The sequence below is a fragment of the Clinocottus analis genome, unplaced genomic scaffold, assembly GCF_023055335.1.
Source record: "Clinocottus analis isolate CAN_PGR_092001 unplaced genomic scaffold, fCliAna1.0.p SCAF_5, whole genome shotgun sequence".
Lineage (NCBI taxonomy): Eukaryota > Metazoa > Chordata > Actinopteri > Perciformes > Cottidae > Clinocottus > Clinocottus analis.
The window spans coordinates 6,169,145-6,191,945 of NW_027176207.1; the positions used below are offsets into that span (position 1 = coordinate 6,169,145).

Genomic DNA, 22,801 nt, shown 5'->3' on the forward strand with positions numbered 1-22,801 from the left:
TAAATGACCTTTTTTGTTCGTCAATATTGGTTAATTTAAAAAAAAAAAGCATCCTACCTAAACAACCTAACAGTGTTGGGACTAGTACGTTTAAACACCTCTCACACAGAACTGCATTACTACTATAATAAATCCAACTGAGAACCAGCCGTCTCACATGTGTCCTTTGCCAACCATCCTGGCGTTGTTGGACCTCAGTAAACCATGCACCAAGGCATGGTGCATGGGTCACCCTTCAAGTTGCCCTTCAGGGAGGCCTATTCAGTTGAGTAATTCACATTCAGTAGTACCAACCCAGATTCTAACCCCGAGCACCAAGCGAATGCCCTATTCATTCAACGATTCACTCTATATGTATGTACATGTTTATATTTATCTTAGTTGTATTGTTTTTGTTATTTATTAGTTGCTTGAGTAAGTTATACTAAAATGAAAAAAGACAAACTGTATAGACTCTAAATCCGGCCTCTAAGTAATTTAGCTGCCCTGGAGCTTTCAAATTTACTTTAAAAAAAAAAAATCAAATTAAAATATTTTAAATAAGGAACACCGTGACGGCCCAACGGCGCAGCGCCCTCAAGCGGTGGGAGGTTCAACAGAACAAGACAACAGACCAGACAGATGCTCCTCCTGCTGGCAGCTTTCTGGAAGGACCTGCGGTCTCTCTCCCTGTTACTGAAGGAGCTCTTTAGGACCGCATATTAATTATAATCACAATATGCTTTTAGTGGTCCGACTTTGTACTTTCAGGGTGGCAGGCAGCACAGTAACCTCAGCTGCATCACATGTAGCTCAGAGAAAGTCAGGGCGGATTATTTGAGCAGCGTGGTTTTCTTTTCCTAAATCCTTTTGGATTCTCCTCACATCTTCCCCAAACCTCATGACATTTGCCATCGATGTCAACATAAATTGGTTCGGAATAGACATCAGGAGTTAGTATACTGTTTGATCGTAGCTCTGGTCGTGACCTTTCTGATAGGCGTTCTTTACGACAGTTCAGATCGGAAGTCGGTCCAGGATGCCAGTGTGTTCGCAAACTTCGGCATGGGGTCTTGCATTTTTGGAAGTTATCAGCAAAAGGAGACAGCGTTCCCTCCGTCACTGCAAGGCGGCCTTTCATTCACTCTGCAGTGGTGTTGTATCACAAAGTGTTCCGTTTAGTCGAGAAATAAACCCATTCACGTTCCGACTCAGTCCAGGAGCTGCGTTCAGGTGTCCAAGAGCTGCGTTCAGGTGTCCAGGAGCTGCCGTGCAGCTGTCCAGAAGCTGCGTTCAGGTGTCCGGGCAAATGAGTATGTCGTCCTTCGCGATGTCACAGAGGATGGTTTGGGTGGACCTCGAGGCAAGTCCTAGTTTTAGTCTTGGACTAAACTGTCTTGTATCTGTGTAGGTAACATACAATGCTACTGTTGGTAAGTTGTCTAACATAAGCTAACACATGTAGCACCCCGAGCTAACCATCCGTAGGCCACGTGATTCTGGTGAGTATGGTGTTGCATGTGCAAATTCCGTCTTCTGGGGACTGGAGCTGAAACACGCATGAAAACTATGTTGTAGCAACACAGCGTTAATAATGGCGAACAGGCCTCTTTAACATGTTTAATATATGCGTATGCACACTGACTACTACACATTTTGTAGTAGAGTATAACTGGTAATATTCTGTGAATAACCTCGCAGAGTTGAACAGCTAGAGGATGAGTGAACAACCTTTTAGAATAACGGCAGGTCTAGATGGCTTTAATGTTGTACTTGCAGACATCATCCATATGGTCTATCAACTCATTTGTATTTCACGCCAACAAACTATCCAAATGTCACATTATGTGTCTCTGTAATGTGTGATGGCAGGCTCAGCGTTCACGTCGTGGTCGTTAGGAAACGCTATATAACTCGATACCTCGTTTTAATTGTTTTTTCATGCCTGCACCCGAAAATCTCTGAATAGCAAAGTTTATCGTTACTGGATAATATATTCTGCTTGCATGTAATAAATGGTAGGTTCACTCGTCCTGCTGCAAATATACTATTAAGTTACAATTATTCTGAGGATCTCTGCCAGTTGATGCTATTTAAAAAGGAAATGAGAAGTAAAGGGGATTCTGCTGTTGAGGACCAGATGCATGTTCCAGATATATCTTTAATAACTACGTCTGTGTGTTTAGATGACGGGTCTGGACATTGAGAAGGACCACATCATTGAGATGGCCTGCATCATCACAGACGCAGACCTGAACATTTTGGCTGAGGTAATATGACATAAACACAATTAGACTTCTGCCTGCCATGTTAATGAAACTCATCTGTTCTCTGTTGGCAGGGTCCCAACTTAATCATTAACCAGCCAAATGAGCTGCTGGAAGGGATGTCCGAGTGGTGTAAAGAGCATCATGGAAAGGTAAGCCTTCTTTGTGCTCAGAGGCTTGGAAGAATAACACTGTCAAATCTTTATTTGTGCACAGATATCTGGGTTGCGACTAGGGTTGCAAAGGGGTGGAAAGTTTCCGGTAAATTTCCATAAAGTTTCCACGGGAATTTTGGGAATTTTGAAAAAAAGAAATGTGCCTAAGTTTTTTGCAGGGAACTTAAATGTAGTTGAGAACAAGACTATGTACGCCTAGCTCAGCTGGACCCTGAATGCAGCTGGTTGGGAACATTGTTTGTCAGAAACGTAAACATAAAACATTCTGTTGTTTTTGATGTTTTTTTCAATCAGTGTTGAGTCTGAAGGTTTCAGCCCTTTGCCTGGCAAGTGTGAGAGCGCCGAGTTGCGTACAGGCCAAGAGCGGTATTGCAGACAGAGAGAGATTTCAGTTATAGCTTGCAACATATTGAAAAAATAACTGAACTAGTTCATTTTTTGGAGCTGTGAACTTAGTTCAAAATTTTGAATTATGGACTATGAACTGAACTAGTTCATGTAGAAAGTTTCCCAACACTGTTTTTCATAAGCATATTGATTACTTGGTAAACTGAAGCCATGTTCATTTTAATACCAAGTTTATTTGTATACAGTAGACTTTTTACAGCAGTGAGAGTAGGACGTTCGTATGTCCACACAAAAGTACACCATCAACTCCATTATTCTTGGCTTTTGGAATGTCAAAAAAGTCATTTTTAAAAGTTGTATTATAAATGTTTGCGTGCATGTCTGCTTATGACAAGGTAAATATAGTAAAATTATACCAAAATATTCAGTTAATTCCTGTTAATTCCCGATAATTCCTGTATATTCCCGTTTATTCCCGATAATTCCCGTATATTCCCGTTTATTCCCATGGAAAGTTTCCACCTTTGAATATTCCCGCAATTTTGCAACCCTAGTTGCGACTGGTACATATTTTGCACTTTTGACAACAAACAAAGTATTTTGCCTGTGACAACTGACAGAAAGTGATTATGTTTGCTTCCACTGTCCAAAGGGCTTGTTAATCCATCAATCCATCTTTTATGCCAGCTTACTTATATTGACAGTCATGTTGGCTGGAAACTACCTGAGCATGCAAAGATGCACCGTGTTCAGGTTGGCTGTTTAATGCAACACCAACACACAGTGCTGACAGTCTGGAGTAGGGAAACTGGATTACAATAAATGTGCGTTTTCCTTTTTGAATGGTGTTTCTTTTCTATTCTGCTGTGTTTAATGTGAACAAACATGTCTAATTTATTGGAATATAGAAATATAGATATTGTGGCTTCCCATATAACTTCATAAGAACTTAAAGAGGGGGGTTTCAGCCACTAGATGGCGCAAGAAACTAAATTGAAGACTTTGGAAATCTATCATTTTGTTTGTATGGATTTAACAAGGTACCCGTGTTTTTGGCTGTGTTGTAAGGTGTTTTTAAATTAAAAATTTTTTTAGATCTCCTCTCCTTGAACTCATTCACTTTTGCCCACTACTATAGTTTGACCTAGTTGAATCCAAAAATTTGTGGGTTGTCATTGTCATGTTATAGCCGTCAGTGTTTACTATTAGTTATAGAAACTGTCTAGGCCCGCCTCCATTTCATAATTAACTGACAATATTTTTACACTTTACAATATTTTTACACTTTAGTCTCCCCTCATAGAACCTACAAAGGCAGACAAGAAGTTTTCTAGCAAGTGTTTTATGGACTATCTGTTAAAAGTATTCTGTGATATATGTGTGTAATGTCTCATAGTCAGGACTGACGCAGGCTGTACAGGACAGTAAAATCACCTTGGAGCAGGCGGAGTACGAGTTTCTGTCCTTCGTCAGACAGCACACCCCACCTGGTCAGTGTCCCCTTGCCGGTGAGTTAATTTTTTAGCATTATCTACAGAATTGTGATTTTACTCAACTTAGTTGGCCCCTACAGTGAAGTCCTGTGATGCCTCTTCCTGCAGGTAACTCTGTGCATGCGGACAAGAGGTTCCTGGACAAGTACATGCCACAGTTTATGTACCACCTTCACTACAGAATCGTTGATGTTAGCACCATTAAGGAGCTTTGTAGGTCAGTATTTGGCTGTTTTCCAAAGTTGCATAAGAATTTGTATATTTTTTTCCCCTGTACTATTTTCCGAAGTACAGGGTACAGCTCATCTCATCAAAGCCTTGTTATTTACGCAACCCCCACAAATGATCTTCCACTCGTCAGCTTGGAAATCAAAGACCTAGTTTTAATATTTTAGTGCTGAGTAGCTTTTGTAACTCAAGGATCGTGTCCCTACTTTGCAGTACATGTACGATAGTATTCTCATTCAATGTTACTATATTTAAGGTAAATGTGGGTTTGTGTTTGTTTGATAAATACTTTCAGGCGGTGGTTTCCAGAGGAATACAAGATGGTGCCTAACAAGAAAGCAGCCCACAGGTAAACAAGGTTCACAACAACAAAGTCGGAGAAGGCAAACGCAATTAGTCAAAATTAAAGTCAACTTAAGTACAGTCAACAGTGGAAGTAGGTCTTTAAAAATGTCATACATTTTTCTCGTTCAACTTTTTTTTCCTTTTTAATATTAATTAAAATTAGGTCTGGGCAAGTTAATAAAGTTAATGAAGTGAATTATGTATTAACTCAGCAATTAACAGCATTAATTATTTGATCATGCATTAACTGCATTGCGAGGGTCTTATCACTGCCGCACACAGGTGCTGCACTTTAAATCGCTCTCAGACAGCGTAGTTAAGATCTGGGTATCTTACGGTTCTCCCAGTACGGCCCGTGTGAGGTCAATCAAAAAAGAAAAAGAAATAAATAAGATTTACGCCATGAATGCAATACAACGACACTGCTTTTACTTTGAAGGCGATATATGTATGTGCTTCCATAGCCTCAGTGACAGGCAGTGTTGACGACTTGCCAACTTGAGCCTGACGTGAAAGCACGTATTGTAATGTAGTTTTTGTTCTCAAGGCGCAGCTGCCTCCGGCTACTGTGCCTCTCAAAACGCTCACAGGCGGTCAGTCTCACAGGAGCTTCACGCTGGACCTCTACATGCTCAAAGTCCACATTGAACATTAATTGCGTATGTGCAAAGCGCCTGACCGCGTGGTCTGATCCATTATGGCAGAGAACTTTTTGTCAGTATCACTTCTGGATCTTTACTCTTTCTCAAAGAGGAGAACTTTCCACACATCACAAGATGTTCAGTTCACTTGTTCAAGCCATCACAGACTGGACTTTTCTCACTGTGTAAGAAAAACTGAACTGGAAAACATGAAAAGCACTTATTGCTGCTCCCAGAGTGCCTGTTACATTGTTCTTATAACATTATTTTAATATAAAAGTGTGCAATACACTAGTTTTTACTTAATTATTGAATTTGGCGCATAATGCGATTATTCGCAGAAAAATCATGCCCTAATTAAAATATACTAGAGCTTTATTTAAAAGCATGCTAGTTATGTTTCTCGCCTCCGCTGACTGGCTTTTAGTGATATTGTCATGTTCTGAGCTTTCAGTAATTAAGCTGGTAAGTATAATGAACATATCTGATATCAAAATTTGCGAAAAATAAGTTCAAATGTATCAAAATTATCTTTTCAGCTACTTTTAAAGTTGAAAGGAACATAAATAATTCAATGAAAAGCATCAAAGTGTGGTTTCCTCCCCAGAGCCTTGGATGACATCCAGGAGAGCATTAAAGAGCTGCAGTACTACAGAGCCAGCGTCTTCAAAGCTTCAGAGGAGAAGAAGCCCAAGATAGTAGAAAACAGAGGCAGCAGTACCAGTTAGCCCTTTTGAAGGAGGATATGGAACCTTCAGTGTTGCATTACTTATTTCTTCAAGAAAGCAGTTTTCTTCGTCAATTCAATTTTTGTGGTTGTTTTCTTTGATTTTAGTTTTCATTTATATTTAGCTGTCCAATAATCCTTTGTTAAAGTATTGGCAGGTGTTCATTAAAATTACATGAAACTGGAAAATCTGCTGTTCTGACAATCTTTAAAAAATCAAATTATGGAAACGATATATTTTTTCACAAAATCCACCTTTTGAGCTATTCTCGGCCTGAGACGTCTGTTGGCAGCGTAAAAGGTGAAAATACAGCTTTAAGCAATAAAGTGAATGAAAACATTTGGTTTTAAGGAAAACATTCTGTCCTGAGGCACTTTCTTCAAGAAAATCATGTAAACTGTTTTCTTCCACAAAATACTTTTCAGCTAATTTCGGCCTGAATCATCTTTTGGAAGCTGTAATAGGTGTGTATGGAGAACATCAACAGTGGCAGCACAGCGATCAGAGGTAGAGTCAGTGCTGCAGTTTTTCAGAGTCTTTAATAAAGTAACACCAGACTGAAAACCTAGCCCAATTTATTTTGTGTTGCCCAAAATTAAAAATTGTCCGCAGAAGGCTTTACAATCTGTACACATACAACATCCTCAGTCCCAGAACTTCACATCGGATTTGTCCTGGACTAACCGGCAGTGAATGCAGAAGTCCATCTAAGTCCATTTAGTCTAAAGAATATTCAGATGCAACGTGGGTTTTCTGTGATTGACCTCTGAAATGTTTTGGTGTCACTGTGGACCCAAAGTCAATTTTGGTTTGGTTGTATTTGAACCAACTGCTGATTAGATCATGGTATATGGCCTGTATTCACTGCTTCGTTGTCCTTTTGTAAAAATAATTTTAAAAAAACAAGATTACCATACCAATAAATTACTGAACAATAATAGTTTAGCTTTCTTCTCAGTCACTATGGTTTTACTGTAAAATTGGTAAATAAATTCAATCTTTTTTGAGGGTTTTATTAACATTATTTATTTATGATTGACACTTAGTTGGTTATTTCATACAGTAACAATTAGACCATATGCTGTGTGATGTACATTTGTAAATCTAAATTCAACTAAACATCTAAATGCAGAAATGAAGTAAAAGATGTAAGTAAAGTCAATAGTGGAGGTAAAGCTAATCCATTTATGTTTAGTCACATTGAACCAACATCACTTTTAGACACAGGTGAGGAAACTTTTATTTATTTTTTCGGTTTTCTGTGATTTCTGCATTTTCAGTCAGCATTGCCAATATTCAAATGAATCGCTTTATATTTGTTTTGATATGCTTGACATGTGTATGTAAGGCTTTAGTCCTCTTAACTTTTTTTAAACTGATTTATTAAGCTTATTTTTCTAAAATTATGAGTAAATAACTGTAGTGAATAATGATCGTATTGCCTTTATACTCCGTGATCGTACACCCACGCTGTATCTTCTGTCATTTCCGGTACAACACTCCTCGTTTTTTCAGAGGAAGAGTTGTGCAAATGTATTTGGGAGCGGCCTTTCTTCTATTTTCCTCCTTTGGTTGCATCAAGCCACCAGCATTCAGCAAGAACCACACGGGAAGTAAGGCCAGTTTGCATTCAAAATAAAAGCATAAATAGATTCTACTTTAGTACGCAATGGGAAACAAGAATGCAGTTATGTTAAATTAAGTGGAATTCTGATACATAAATGTGGGACCACATTTCTTTAACAAGTGGGTGATATACAGTTTAAAAGGAAGACTGTGTCACCACCTGGTCTGGTGTAAGGCTCTACGTGGGGTGAAAACTACACAGCATCTCCAGAAGGGAGTTATGAACATAAGATAAGATAATCCTTTATTAGTCCCTCAGTAGGGAAATTACAGGATTACATGGAGAATCTGATCACCTGGGGGGCCAGCCGAACCACCAGAGACTCTAACCGTAGTAGGACCACCACAGACCCCAATGCCTCGCTTCAAGCTGTTCTGCCTCTGCTGTGTGATGACTGCCGCCAAATTAATTTGTCCCGCACCATCAGACACAGGGACAGCTTCACCGAGGCGTTGACCTTTTGACCTCCTGAGTTATTTAGCTCCTCACTTTGACAAACATGTTACTGTCACTTTACATCTCTGTAGCCTACATTCTTTTAACATATTACTTCTTATTATAATACAACAGGTTTACAATTATTGTATTTACTTTGCAATTACTGTACACCCGTTTACCTCAAATTCCGTACACATTTATTGTGTATTTGATTTATATATAAAACATAGAACATTTTTACAATAAAGTAAGATTTTGTGAAGGTTCACATTAAATTATTGACGACCGTGTTGGCCTAGATGTTGTAAACATAATTACCAAGATAAATACTTTCTATTGATTATAACAAATTACCGTTCACTGTTTTTCTTTTCATCGGTTCATTTACAGTGCTTTACCCACATACTGTGCCTTAGGCCTGACTTTCCAAATGGGCTTTTGTAGTCATAATACAACAACAACAACAACAACAACAACAACAACAAATGAACATAAGGGAAATCACCAAAATTACTTTTATCTGGAGTCTCGACCGGCGCGCGCGAGTCCCTCTGAGTCTGTCAGACTTGACAGTAGTGACGTCATTGCAGAGCACCAATAAGTGTCTCGCGCTCCTGTCGATGCATTGGTTGGTTCCTGGACAATATTGCTTCATACTCCCATTGACCCTCCTACCGCTAGAACAGCTGCTTCATGGCAGCCAGAACATAGACGGACAGTACCGGAAGTAAACCCATTTCCTTCAAACTAAAGGAAGAAAACGTACCAAATTGAGTGGAAATGACAATACCGAGGACATTAGAACATGGTCAACTTAATTGAACGACAGAACTGGATAAAACTTGAAAATGCAAATTCAATGTCAATTATTTTGTTCGTATATGAAGACCGTATTTTGAAACGCTTCACCGGATGAGTTATGTTTTATGATATCTAACTTAACGCTGATCTGACTATACAACACATATTGGAGCACAGAACTCCAGCTTCGCGTTGAAATCAAACTCCTTCGACAGCTTCTCGGGACGCCCGCAGGACTAGCTTTGAAGCGAGTCCCGGGTCGAAAACACGTTGGACAGGAGAGTCCGCTACTCGCTGCCTCGGGCTGGACACTCCTTCATTAGGTTCGCTGGATGTGGACCCAGCAGACATTCCCTTGTGGTTTGGGAAGTTAGGACGGCGTGTTTTTCCTCGCTACGGATCGATTCATGTGAGTTCCTGTTTAATTATGTAGTAAATAATTCAATAAATGCACAATAACGACAAATATATATGTTGTTCTTGTTGTGTGAGGAGCTCTGGCTGCTCTTAAAAAGCAACGAGCAGAAACACCAGAAGGGAGTTACAGGACGAGCCTGACTCACCGCAACCTCCAACTTCCACCGGATCAATACACGTCGTCGTCAAGGCGAGCAACGCGAGCAACACGAGCAACGCGTACCCCAACAGGCCGTCGAGTTGACCAGTGAAAGTTAACCTGAGCCTAATCACAAAGATACAACACTGTCATCAGAAGCGTGTGACGTGTAATCTGGAAACACTTTAATTTAGCATTTAAATCATGAATTGGTCGGAAAACGGCATGTCGAGTCCACAGTAGCCCTACCGAGGGAAGAGAGCAGCATGAACTGATGCCCGGAACTTAAGCCACACAGGGAAGCCCACCGGGAAGCCCACCAGTAAGCCTGCCAGTATGTCTATGATGTATATGAAACCAATTCTGACGGCGCAGACTTCCATCACCGACTGCCCCGTGGGTGATGGACAATGCCACTCTGAATCATACAAGCCCATTGTTTGATCATAATCATATCCAGTAGACCTCTAGTGGTCCTTAAACCACCTTCACAAAGCGGCCTGTTGGTACCTACATTTGACAATGACGTGCAGCCAAATAATTCTATCTATTAATAAATAGGATACAAACAATAAGACAACTGTGGCTAATTATTTGTACTAACTGAAACAGGGCAATTTTAATGTCTGTATAATTTGTTTTCTTGGCCAGTGTATAGGAAATGGCAACTGCTCTTAGTGGCCGAAACCCTGGAGGACGAGGACCAAATCGAAGCAAGGGTCGGATTTTAGGCCTCATTGACGCCATCCAGGATGCAGTGGGGCCTCCCAAACAAGCAGCTGCCGACCGGCGGACTGTGGAGAAAACCTGGAAGCTTATGGATAAAGTTGTAAGTTTGGAGGCCTGTCTGCCAGATGGTAGGAGGCACTTATATGCACATGTAGAGGTGGAGCTGATGCTAATTCTAATGGAGTGCACATGTACTCTCTGATCAATTTATGATTGTGTACTCATCCTATAATTTACACATCTAAGTTTTTACACATTTCTAAATCTCTATGATAACCGAGTGTGTCTGTCCAAGAACAGCAGGACATTGGTTCATTCAACCAGATCTCATTAAGGGACCGGATGCCTTGTTAGTGAGTCGTCTGACCCGTGTTTATACCCAGGTGGAGACGTGTCAAATTTGCTTAAAGACAATGAAGTTGTTTTTCCCGTGAGAGTTAAAGCTATATGTTCAAGAGGTCACATTCAAAATGTGCCAATTATCATTCTGAAGAAGAACCTTGAGGTGTGTTCCACAACTAAATGTTGGAGCATCCAGCAAGCGGTCATCAATGGATTTCTTTCCCACAGGTCCGCCTCTGCCAAAATCCCAGACTTCAGCTGAAAAACAGTCCACCATACATCCTGGATATATTACCTGATGCCTACCAGCACCTGCGGCTTACACTGGGCAAATATGAAGAGAACCAGAGACTCACACAGCTCAGTGAGAATGAGTACTTTAAGATCTACATCGATAGCCTCATGAGGAAGTCCAAACGGGCCATCCGGCTCTTCAAAGAGGGAAAGGAGAGGATGTATGAGGAGCAGTCACAGGACAGGTGAGAGGGCCTTATTTTATTATTATTAAAATATTTGTTTCTGACTTGCTTAACGAAGGCTTTTGAGATGACACTGGAGTGTGGTAGTGTTCATGGCGTCTAGAGGCTAACTGACTCCACCTGGTTTGACCGGTCCCATTTGTTTAGCTGACACTGAAGTTCTTCATTTGACTTTATGTACCATGGTGTGGTCTGAACACGTGAGTTTTCAGTTTGCGGGGAGATATTAGAGCTTCAGCTGTCCTCATGCCAATGGAGTGTTTGTTCCACCATGTGATGTCAGGACAGCTTCCATACTTTGTAGGGAGGCCTCTGGGCCGGGCCACCTTCGTAGTGGTAAGGTCATGTATTTGTTTTTCTGAGGCTGTGTGCAGTATTCTGTAGCTTAAGCGTCTTTGTGTACTTAGAAAAGCGCTATAAAGTTAAATTAAAATATGCATGCAGTAGATGCTCTAAAATGCCCTCTATTCAGCCATCACTATATAATAATAGACAAGAAGCAAGTTGTGTTTGGCATCAAAATCACAATTTATGGAATGAAATGTCGAAAGTACTTTTTCATCAATGAGATTTATATCTGTTGCTACTAAGTGAAACATTTAAGTTTTCCCATCTGTTGTTTTAACTGGGAATATGCTGAAATATTGAGTACTCAAAAATGCAAACATGTTATTTTGACAATTTCATTTTCAATGCAATTTCAATGACAAGACAAAAATAACAAAAGGGAAGTTTCATCAAAACTCAATGACATTACATTTGGTCTAAAATTAACTTGACTCAACAGTGTACAATGACCTTAGCCATGAGTTGAGATCTCAACATGGGGTGACGACAGAGGTGCTGGGTTGACCGTGAGGACGATGGTGATGATGGTGATCTTAAATGAGAGGTTTATTTCACCAGAGTTACAGGAAGGACACCCATAAGTTATGTCTTTTCCACATTGTAATTAGCAATCTGCAACATATTAAACAAATCAAATTCTGGTTCGTGGCCTGTAACTGTCTGGCATGTCACCAACTTAAAGCAGCCCACTGTGATCGGGATGTGACAGACATTAGCCCGATGGACTCCGATTGAAGAAAGTGGGAGACCAAGATTGAGAAGTGAAAGAGAGGAGAGTTGGAGGGAGAATAGCAAGCAGAGGCATATTCAGCAGAAAATAAATGTTGCAGTTGCTTTTACAGTAGGCTATATCCTATGAGGCATTATACAATAAATGTGACGTTACTGTAGTTTGAGGATAGTAAAGTTTCTGGCATTGCGGAATCTACGTTTATTTTGTTTGTTTTAGTATTAGATCGAGCAAAATATAGTTTTGCTTTTTTTGATGGGGATAATACGACATAATTTGCTTTGAGCTTGTATTGATTTCCTCATTAACAATGACCTAAACGCAATTGGATCACTTGGTATCGACTGGAGCAGTGGCTGTTAAGATGAGACGGGATGAATGGGAACTACTAAGTAGTAAAATGTTTTGGATTGTAGTTCAGTGCTCTGCAAAGACAATGGCTACAAAACAGTAAAGAAAGTGGACTGCCTCACTATGAACCAGTGTATGTTTTGAATGGCACGATTAAACTTTTATTGATACTGTCCAAAAAGGAGACAAAACCAAAATAAAAATAATTCATAACAGTTCTTTGTACTTCTCACAGGTTGTGCAAGAGAAGAGTTGTAGATAATTTGAGTGTCAAAGCTCCAGTGATTCTCAGGAGCTCTCTGGTTACTATGAGCTGAGGAAAAATCCCCACGCACGTTACATCCTGTTCATATATTTCCTCTCTGATGGAGCACTCAAACAGTCACCAGCAGATTTTTTTTAATGCATCTATGTGTGTTAATAATGTTAACAGGAAACACTACACATCGCGGCAGCATTTACAGAAAACTTCAAGATTTGAGATTTTTTATTTTTCCAAAATAATCACTTGACCTGTTATTGGATACATTGATATTTGGCATTTTTTGTTTGGTAAACATGATATTTCAAACTGCAACTCCCATCTTCTCCATCCAGAAACACAACACTTTCCTCTGCCTCTCACGGTTCGGTAGGTTCAAACAGGCATTGTTACAAATGTTTAATTTGGCTTTTGACACCGCTTTTTTTCTACCTGCATTTTATGTTAAGTCATGCAGGATGTGTAAGATGTCCTTATAGAGTGACTCAATTAGTTTTGGATAGCAGTGAAAGTGCAGAATAAGTTGACAAAGTAAAACACCCAGTCTTGTTACCCTGCCTCCTCCTCCTGCTTTAATAAAGACAAAAAGCATGTAGGAGGTCCCTGTGGACACTTTTTCATATTGTCATTTATTTACTTAAATTACGAGGGACTTGGATCTCTCTGACGCATCACTTGTGTTATTGCCTTTATTGCATTTACTTTTATTGCATAAGGGTGAGCTGTTACTTTGTGGACTGGTGTTGCTGGATTGAGACTGTGGTCGTCCTGAAAGCACAAGGTACCCAGTTGGATCCCTGGTCTCCCCATAGTTTGCATGTCGAAGGGTCCTTCCTTGAGTTCTTGTTTTCAAAACTCATTTGCCTCCCAGCTTCCTCTTTGTGGAAGCGTAAAAACACTGGACTGTGACCAGCTCCAGGTGTACAGTTGTGACACTATCGGGATTACGGATTATTATAAATTGTATTCATGTACGAACTTGTGATTTTTGAAACGGATGATATTTTTCTTTTTTCATTGAATTAATTTACATAGACGCAACCTGTTATCATCTTGTTATTTTACTTATTAGGGTCCAAGCATCGGTGCAAGGGTCCGCACATTGCTGCTTGTAGCTTTAATTTAAGTATGTTTTCTGACAATTATTGGATGTAAGGCCACAGGATAACTCATTATAGCAGCAGTAAACCTGGCAAAAATACAAAATAATGCAGTCAACGCTAAAGGAAGAAAGGTTTTTCACCCCCTCACTACAATCGCATAATACTGGCAATGCAACAATGACTGTAATCGCTATGAATTTAATTTCTCCTTGCTACTGAGTTTAATCACTAAGGAACCAGATGATCTTGGCCAAAACATCAGCGCAGTGTTGGACCATGTTCGGGCTGTTGTGTTTTCAAAGAAACATATATGCTCAAACGACACTTAACTGCGTCTCTTTATGAGCCTAACCCGGCCTTTATGTTTCATAAATATAATAAACATTTTACTAACCATAATAATATAATAAAACATATAATAATAATAATAATAATTATAATAATAATAATATTACATTTTTTATTTGTATATGTGTACTCAAGGTACATGGTAAAAACAAACAATATAAACAAGAGAAATGACATACGAGTAGGAAACAAAATAAACTAGGGGAAAGGGGGCCAACAGGATCAGTTTTTAATCCATTTTCTCCATCTATTGAATGGCCGAGGTCTGTTATTGTTCCTGTGTGCCGTTTATTGTTTGGTCTGATGTTACAGGAACTATATAAGAATACCTTTTTATAGACGGAGCAAATAGGTATTCTTGTTTGGTTATGTCTTTCGTAAAGAGGCAACATTTTTAAATTAGGACGTTTAATAACCAGTTTAAAAATCATTGTACTAACTGATAAGTACACAAATGATTTAGCGAGGGTCATTGTAATCAGACACACAAATTGGTTCTGTAAAAAGTGGGAATTTTGTAGATAGATACAACAATTTGTCAATCTGATAGATATAACAAATGATTGCAAATGCAGGGATTTACTTCAACAAGGAAATGTGTTGGACACAACACACTAACACCTCTGATAAGGATGCATGAAAGTAGCATATTGTCTTTAAGAAAATAGTAAAGTGATCTCACATCTGGTATCACATCTGTCTCCAGGGTCATGGGTAGCCACATGTGACCTGTTGTGTCTTTTGAGGCAGCCTGTCGAGCACAAGTCAAAGCAAATTGGTTTCCTGGCTTCGAGACCCTTTTAATTATATCTATTTTTAGAGCAATCCTTTGGCATCATAACAATGACCGAACTCCTTCTCTCCACATTAAAGAGAAGATTGTTTCTTTGTGATGTAAGTTGTGGTCAACAATAGTCAAAACTGCTGACTATTTTTTCCTGGCAGATTAATCTTTTCTGAGTTTGAAAACTCTTCGTAGGAGAGAGACCGGCTGCAACCACAGCATGAAACGAGAAAAAGAAGAGCTGTGGCTTCATTACTCACTGCTTCAAAGGATCAATTTACTGCATCCATTATTATTTGCTGGTATTATATCTGCCTCTGATTGATAACTCTGTGTGTGTGTGTGTGTGTGTGTGTGTGTGTGTGTGTGTGTGTGTGTGTGTGTGTGTGTGTGTGTGTGTGTACAGTATGCAGTATACAGTACAGTGTGTGTATGTACACATGCATATATTTTATTGAAAAACAACTGCCAAACAGGGCGGGACAAAATAAAATTCTAAAGTGCACATTTCTGGTAAACAAGGGCAAGAAAGAGGTAGAGAGAGAGAGATTATTTTAATTACTTATTGTTTTATTATTGTTGTTGTTATTTTTGTTATATATATGTATATATATATATGTGTGTGTGTGTGTGTATATATATATATATATATATATATATATATATATATAAATATATATATATATATATATATATATATATATATTAGTGTCAGCTAATTTAGTTCAAAACACACATCAAATCACTTCAGCGATGATTTGAAGACGCAACACTTTAAAATGAAACTGTTGATCTGCACCAAGAACACTCCACACCCCTCGCTTCAGGAGAACATCCTTTAAAATGACCATCACAGAAACGTTTCCCTCACAGATCGACCTTGTCCTCGTTTCACACCCCAGCATGCATAATATATTCACGAGGTGCAGGAAACACTCAAATGCACACAGTCAGTCAGTGTCGTGTCTGTCAATGTCGCCGGTAAGAAGCCACAGGATGGTGTTCCCCTCTCTTCACAAACTTTGCTGCCTTTGTTCAGAGCCCTTTGTAGACAGATGTGCAGCCTTTGCAAAACAGAGCTGGAGTCGCAGCGACTGGCCGTCGGCTCGCCTGTGAACTCGTTTCAGTGCAAGACTTTGGCTAAACGGGGCGATACCCAAGAAAAAATAAATAAATAAATATATATATATATATATATATACACACACACACACACACACACACACACACACACACACACACACACACACACACACACACTTACGGCTCTCCCAGTCTCTCAGTCCGGCTCGCGTGAGGTCAATTAAACATAAAAAAATAAATAAATAAGATGAACACCACCGAGCCGCTTCACCGCAAAAAAAAAAAAAACTCTCACAGGCTACCTACAGCCTCAAAAACTCAACTCAACTGGAAAACATGAAAAGCACTTATTGCTTTTGTATAAAGTTGATCAATTGCTGGTCTTTAACATACATTTTTAAGTTAAGTAACAGTACCTGTTCAGAAAATATAACGTATGTATGTATGTATGTATGTATGTATGTATGTATGTATGTATGTATGTATGTATGTATGTATGTATGTATATATACACACACACACACACACGTTTGTGTGTGTACATCAGTGGCGGGCCGTGCATGTTCGACCTAGGCCTTCAGTGCCGTGTAGTCCACATCAGGGCCGGGCTGGGGGAAAAAAGTGTCCTGGGAGTGAACTGTGTGCAAACTCTTTCATGCCCTTGCCACAGAGCACATCTGAAGTGATTTGCACCGCAGAGCGTTTTATAGCCAGCGTGACAATCCCGGCTTTAGCAGCTTCCTAAAGTGATTGTCTCTAAATCAGCTGGATTAAAAGTGCACTTCTTTTGCCAGGAAGCAAAGTGTTGCAGATAATAGACAATCTGACCTCCCTCCCCAACCAATCTGGTCGTCTGTCCCCATCTCATTGTGAATTACTCCTGACTCATGGTGGAGGAACCTGCTCAGTATTTTTGGAACCTTTTGATGTGACCAACAGTCATGCTATGCTGGTGACGCTCTAACAGCAGTATTTTAGCTTTAAGAATACGGAAAGAACATGCTATTTCTAGATTACTCCATCCCTTTTATTCGAAATAATTTCAATCATTCCAATTTCAAGAGAAATAGAAGTGCTGTGAGTCTTTCCAGTTCGAAGAGTGAATGAAGTTTGAAGATTATACTGGAAATAAAGTGTGCGGCTCTTATAGCTCTATCATCAACATTACTGCCATCTACTCCAATGGGGAAACGTTTTGAGAATGACACAAATAATATTTTTTTACAAAGTCAGTTGCCTCAGTTTTTATGATGTCAATTGCATATACTAAACTATATTTTACAAAGAGTGATCAGATTAATTGCAAAATCCAAGGACCAGCAGGCCTCATGTCAGTGATGCTCTTGCCGCTAGTAAGATCACACCTAAATAACCATTGGATCATCAAGAACTTCAAGGAGAGACGTTCAATTGTTGTGAGGAAGGTTTCAGGGCGCCAGGACTGTCTCCTACAGCAGATTCAGCTGCGGAATCTGGGCACCACCAGTGCAGAGCTTGCTCAGGAATGGCAGCAGGCCGGTGTGAGTGCATCTGCAGTAAAGGATTTTACTGCTGAGGGCTGGGGTAAAGTCATTTACTCGGACGCATCTCCTTTCCGGTTGCTTGGACCAACAGTAAAGCATCCTGAGACCATTCATGTGTGGGGTTGCTTCTCAGCCAAAGGAATGGGCTCACTCATAATTTTGCCTAAGAACAAAGCCATCAATAAAGATTGGTACTGAAACATCCTCTGTAAGCAACTTCTCCTAACTATTCAAGAACAGTTTGGTGACAAACAATGCCTTTTCCAGTATGATGGAGCATCTTGCGGAGAGTTGCAGACAAAAGCATTCATATTTTTTAGGACTTTCTGTGTTTCTTAGTTTTCGGAGCGTGTAGTCGGACTCCCATTGGCTATTGTAGAGTCTCTTACAAAGTTTCTACAATAAATAGTTTTTATTTTTGAATGCCTGTTTTCTTGAAAGTGATAACAGAGCTGTATTATTTGTACAAAACTGTCTTGTAATCTGAAATCGTCACTTTACAAGCTCTTTTCTCTGGAGGAATCCCTGATGAGTATGTCTGTTCTCCGAACGACATTTGGTCACAAAAACACACAAGAAGTGACGCGGTGAAGCGTAGTCCTGACACCTGTTTACGTAATACCCTTTTTTTTTTTTTTACCTCTACTGTTCCCCCGCAGATCAGTCACTGTGTTACGTTTAGACATGCAAGCATCCATCCCCCGAGGTGCAACAACAAATGCAAAGCAAAACACACACAGGTGGCACACACACACACGTAGGTGAGGCAATCCGTCCCGCAGATTTCCCCTCAACCCGTGTCCTGGACTCTCATTAGCTCTCAGACAGATCCCTCAACAGGTTCCGATATTTAACCTGCGAGATGTCTGGGATGCGTCTGTGAGGTATCGACGAGCCTCTTGGGTTGTGACGCTGGACAATTTACACAAAGCACTGATGTGCGAGCACTGAGCCAACATAGATTTGGCTCTGATCTGGGGATTTTGTCAGGAAGCTCCAAAAACGGTCTTGGACCAGATAATTAGGGCTAAAGTCTTGTTGTGTGAAGGCTTTCCCGGTGCATGGAAGTGATGTAGTTGAATTACTAAGCTAAAAGGTCAGCAGGTTTTTCCTGTTGAACTTGCGTGCCACATTTCTCACTGCCTTAATCATTTTGTGACATTCTGTTATTTAAGGCTCACTATATGAATCAAAAATATTTGGTTGACCCAATCCCATTTTCTTTTATTATATTTGTTATTGTAGGCCTATTAAGATATTCATTCAATACTTTGTTGGCAAATTGTGTTTCTTTTGATCTATTGAAGCCACATGTATAATGTTAGATGTGCTTTGGTATCAGTTCTGTAGAAGTCACATGTCAGTACGTCACACCGAGCAGACAAGCTTTGAAGTGAATATGCCACACGTTCCAATGGAAGGCTTTAAAGGCCTGAGCCTGGCTGAGATGAGTATGTTTCCAGAAAGTAGAACCACATTGAGAGGAAGTGGAGCACGTGTGTGTGTGTGTGTGTGTGTGTGTGTGTGTGTGTGTGTGTGTGTGTGTGTGTGTGTGTGTGTGTGTGTGTGTGTGTGTGTGTGGAGTGTTTCCTCTATGACTCGATGAACTTGGAACGGACTCAGCACAACATTTACTCACACTGCTTTAACCTATTGCAGGATTACGCTTACAGTCATAATCACCTCTCAAGGTCTTTACATTATTCAGTGGGATATTTTTAAGTGGAAAAATCAACTTGTCAGTGAATAAACTAAGGGTGATTATTTCTAAATTGCCTCAAACACCGTTTGGTCTGCAATGTCATATTACTCAGATATTCACAAATACCATACACAACAAAACAATACAATAACATATATGCAACAAGCGAATATCAGCCAATTTAAAGGTCTACATTTAGTTATGTGATTCGGAAACTAAAGTTTCCATAGGGCTATTATTCAGTTAATGACAGTGACGTCTCCAATATATTCATGTCTAAGCTCATGGAAAAATACTTTCAAAACTGTATTTAATACAATTACTTTGCTGTCCCCTTTAACATTGCATCCACAACAAACATTCGACTGGAGCAGTCCATTACGACATCAGCAGGCTCACACAGCGGGCTGACAACAATGTACACTGTACTCAAACATAACTATGGCATGTGTCATGCTATTTCAGTACATTTTAAGTACAATATTACTGAGGCCACTCCAGAAAACTGAAGGTGAGCACTTATCATCCAGGAATACACATTATAGACACCACTTACTATCCGTGTGCCAATTTTGTTACAATTTACCATATTGAAAAAACAACATCCACCCATATTCCAGATTTCCATTTTGTTTTCGACGGTCGGCTTTCCGAGCTAATTTTCCTGCTTCTGTGTCTTTGACTTAATGGACCATGTTCTGTAGCTCTTTACTATGATAAATGATTTGTCTGAATAATTGATGCTAATAACAATGAAATCAGTGACTCCACTGAGTGCCTCTCTTCCCATTTTCCGCCACCTTTTTGATTTGACCTGTGTGTTTTCACCCACCACCTCTCTTCTGCATGCTGTTTGTTCTCTGCCTGCCTCCATCCACCCTGATGGCACCAGCAGCAGCATGTTAGAGATCATTGCATGTGTCTGTTCCTTTGTAAAGCCATTTCAGTCCCTCGTGGCTGCTCTGCCTCCATCATATCTCTCTTGGTAGCTGCACAAACACATTCAAACACGTAGAAAAACAAGACTTGCCATCAAAGCATTTATCTTCATTAGTAAAAAAAAAAAATACAAAAATAAATACTGGTTATCAAAATGGCACATATTCATCTTTTTTTCTTAAGTCTCACAAAAAAATGTCTAGTATATTTTGATTGCACCTGTACATTATTATTACGTATCAGATCATTATTTTTTAAACATCTCTCCAAGTGGCCCAGATGTTTTGGAGGGAAATATACATTGTCACAGTGAGCTGGAGGAACAACCGTTTGTGACAGAGGATGGTGATCTTGTTCAGGTGACAGGAAACCAGGAGGACAAGAGATTGTGGCGGTTGAGCTGCACGAGTGCAGGTGTCACCACAAAAACGCAGTGCCACCATGTAGGCCGCTGTCAGCAAGTTTGGGTTTTGAATGTTTGACTGTAAGATTCATTTTAATTCCAAAAGTGGCTGGAACATACGTTTTTTAGTGAATGTTTTGGTGAGAACCTGTTTGGTTCTATTAGGACCTGTCGATTTTATATATATATATATATATATATATATATATATATATATATATATATATATATATATATATATATATATATATATATATATATATATATAAAAATACACACACACACACACAGTATGTATATGAATATCGAAGGATTTTTGTAACAACTATGTGTGTGGTCAGCCAACAGTTTCTGCCCACTCTGATTACATTAGACCTAATGAAGGGGCTGGCTTTCCTGGGGTGCCTTTCAAATGAGGCAGATTACTCAACCAGTCTAATGGTACAGGGCATGGCAAGGACACACGAAGACTAACAAAGAAACCATGGACAATGTTATTGCAGAGCACGAGGACGTACAATCTGCTCTGAAAACTTTGTCCAGTGAGATGCTACAAAAATATTTTTTTCTCATTATCAGTGAGCAGTGCGGTCTCACGATGCAATAAGCAGAGAGTAATACTGGATACCAGATACAACGTGTGTGTGTGTGTGTGTGTGTGTGTGTGTATGTATATATATATATATATATATATATATATATATATATATATATATATATATATATATATATATATATATATATATATAAATATAAATATAAATGTTTGAAAGGGCTGTGAAATTATTACAATTTTTAATCAGATTAATCATGATTAATCACATATTACCAATATTCTCGGTATATTTTTGTAAAAACATGAAGATTTATGATAAAAGACGTATATATACATTGTCATTTATACATTGGGCTGCTGTTGTAAACAATGCAACTATAGGCCGTAAGGTGAACCCTGTTATTGTTTCATCCCGCTCCACAGTCGAGCATCTACGCGATCTTTAGCTCATAAAAAAAGAACGAGTCGTGCTAAACTACCAAAAAAAAGTTTGTCGCTGAAATTCCAGTCAATTATTGATGCAGCGATGTTTTGTGCAGAAGTAGTTTCTTCAGAACGTAACAGGATATTCATCGCGAGTGGAGGTGACAAGGTGCTCAGTGTTGCCAGATTGGTGATGGTGTAGTATCGTACCAAAGGCTCCAAATGGTTGTATTTGGAGGATCATTATTGTGCATGTGGCAACCCTGAGATCGGTCTACGGTCAGAACTCTCGCAAGAAGGTGGATCGTGAGGGAGATAACGTTTACAAAACTTTGTGGCTAGTTTGTGAAAGACCCAGAGAAACATAAATATCATACAAGGCCAAAATCCCGGACGTTTTGGAATCCCTGCCAAACGCAATTTTAGGTCTCAAAAAGAGGACATGTCCAGGAAAAAGAGGACGTCTGGTCACCCAGGTAATTCTCATTACTAAAAAAGTCCAGTGATCCTGTCAGCGCCACATGATCCGTAGCAGCCAAGTCATTTTCCGTATTGTTCTTTCCAGCTTCATACAGCGCATGGATTTTTGTCACGATTGTGTGTCTTTGCGGTGCTTTGACGCTCGGGTCCCCCGTTGCCACTCGCAAAACTTTGGTGAACCCCTCATCCTCAGCAATATTAATCGGTCGACAGCTTTTTGCAATCCATTCCGCAACTGTGCTACTCAGCTTGTCACAGGCAGACTTAGTGAGGGGTCTACGTTGCTCAGTGAGGCTGGTTTGACGCATTCCTCTTGAACGCACCTCACCGACCAACATGCTGCGCGTTGAGATGTTAATGCTGGTTGTGCTGTTGAAACGACAACGTCTTCCCGCAGAGTGTACATCTGACATCTACGTGTGTGTATATATATATATACGTAGAAGTGTATATATATATACGTAGATGTCAGATGTATATGATATATATCTAGCTGCATTAGAGCGGAAATAGTTAAATAGGAAGCTCATTCTGCTCATGCGTTAAATGCGTTAAAAAAATTAACGCATTAATTAATTAATCATGTAAT

General features: G+C 39.6%; 2 protein-coding genes across 8 annotated transcripts in view; both read left to right on the forward strand.

Annotated features, from left to right (window-relative positions):
* The first annotated feature begins 628 nt into the window (after nt 1–628).
* smfn (small fragment nuclease) lies at nt 629–6,393 on the forward strand. The gene is made up of 7 exons (XM_068600658.1): nt 629–1,342; nt 2,166–2,249; nt 2,321–2,398; nt 4,167–4,278; nt 4,372–4,480; nt 4,787–4,840; nt 6,085–6,393. The coding sequence occupies exons 1-7, from the start codon at nt 1,019–1,021 to the stop codon at nt 6,203–6,205; spliced, it is 882 nt and encodes a 293-aa protein (XP_068456759.1). The 5' UTR covers nt 629–1,018; the 3' UTR covers nt 6,206–6,393.
* An 899-nt stretch (nt 6,394–7,292) lies between these two features.
* The window catches only part of cblb (Cbl proto-oncogene B, E3 ubiquitin protein ligase), a 52,458-nt gene continuing 36,949 nt past the window's right edge, over nt 7,293–22,801 (forward strand). For 2 of the 7 annotated variants that reach the window (XR_011079989.1, XM_068600712.1), the window contains exons 1-3: nt 9,111–9,480; nt 10,279–10,456; nt 10,927–11,177. Coding sequence is in view for 5 of the 7 variants with exons in the window: in XM_068600712.1 (XP_068456813.1) it covers nt 10,289–10,456; nt 10,927–11,177 (419 nt within the window). In the remaining 2 variants the exon portion in view is untranslated. Of the gene's footprint in view, nt 7,433–9,110; nt 9,481–9,674; nt 9,950–10,278; nt 10,457–10,926; nt 11,178–22,801 lie in introns of those variants that run through there. The other 5 variants (XR_011079990.1, XM_068600711.1, XM_068600708.1 and 2 more) reach the window with 4 other exon arrangements.

What these genes read in the sequence shown, in the direction of transcription:
- smfn (XM_068600658.1), top strand. Translation starts at nt 1,019, where the DNA reads ATGCCAGTGTGTTCGCAAACTTCGGCATGGGGTCTTGCATTTTTGGAA. An exon ending in TGGTTTGGGTGGACCTCGAG is followed by an intron (nt 1,343 to 2,165) that starts GCAAGTCCTAGT and finishes CTGTGTGTTTAG; the next exon opens with ATGACGGGTCTGGACATTGA. An exon ending in AACAAGAAAGCAGCCCACAG is followed by an intron (nt 4,841 to 6,084) that starts GTAAACAAGGTT and finishes TTTCCTCCCCAG; the next exon opens with AGCCTTGGATGACATCCAGG.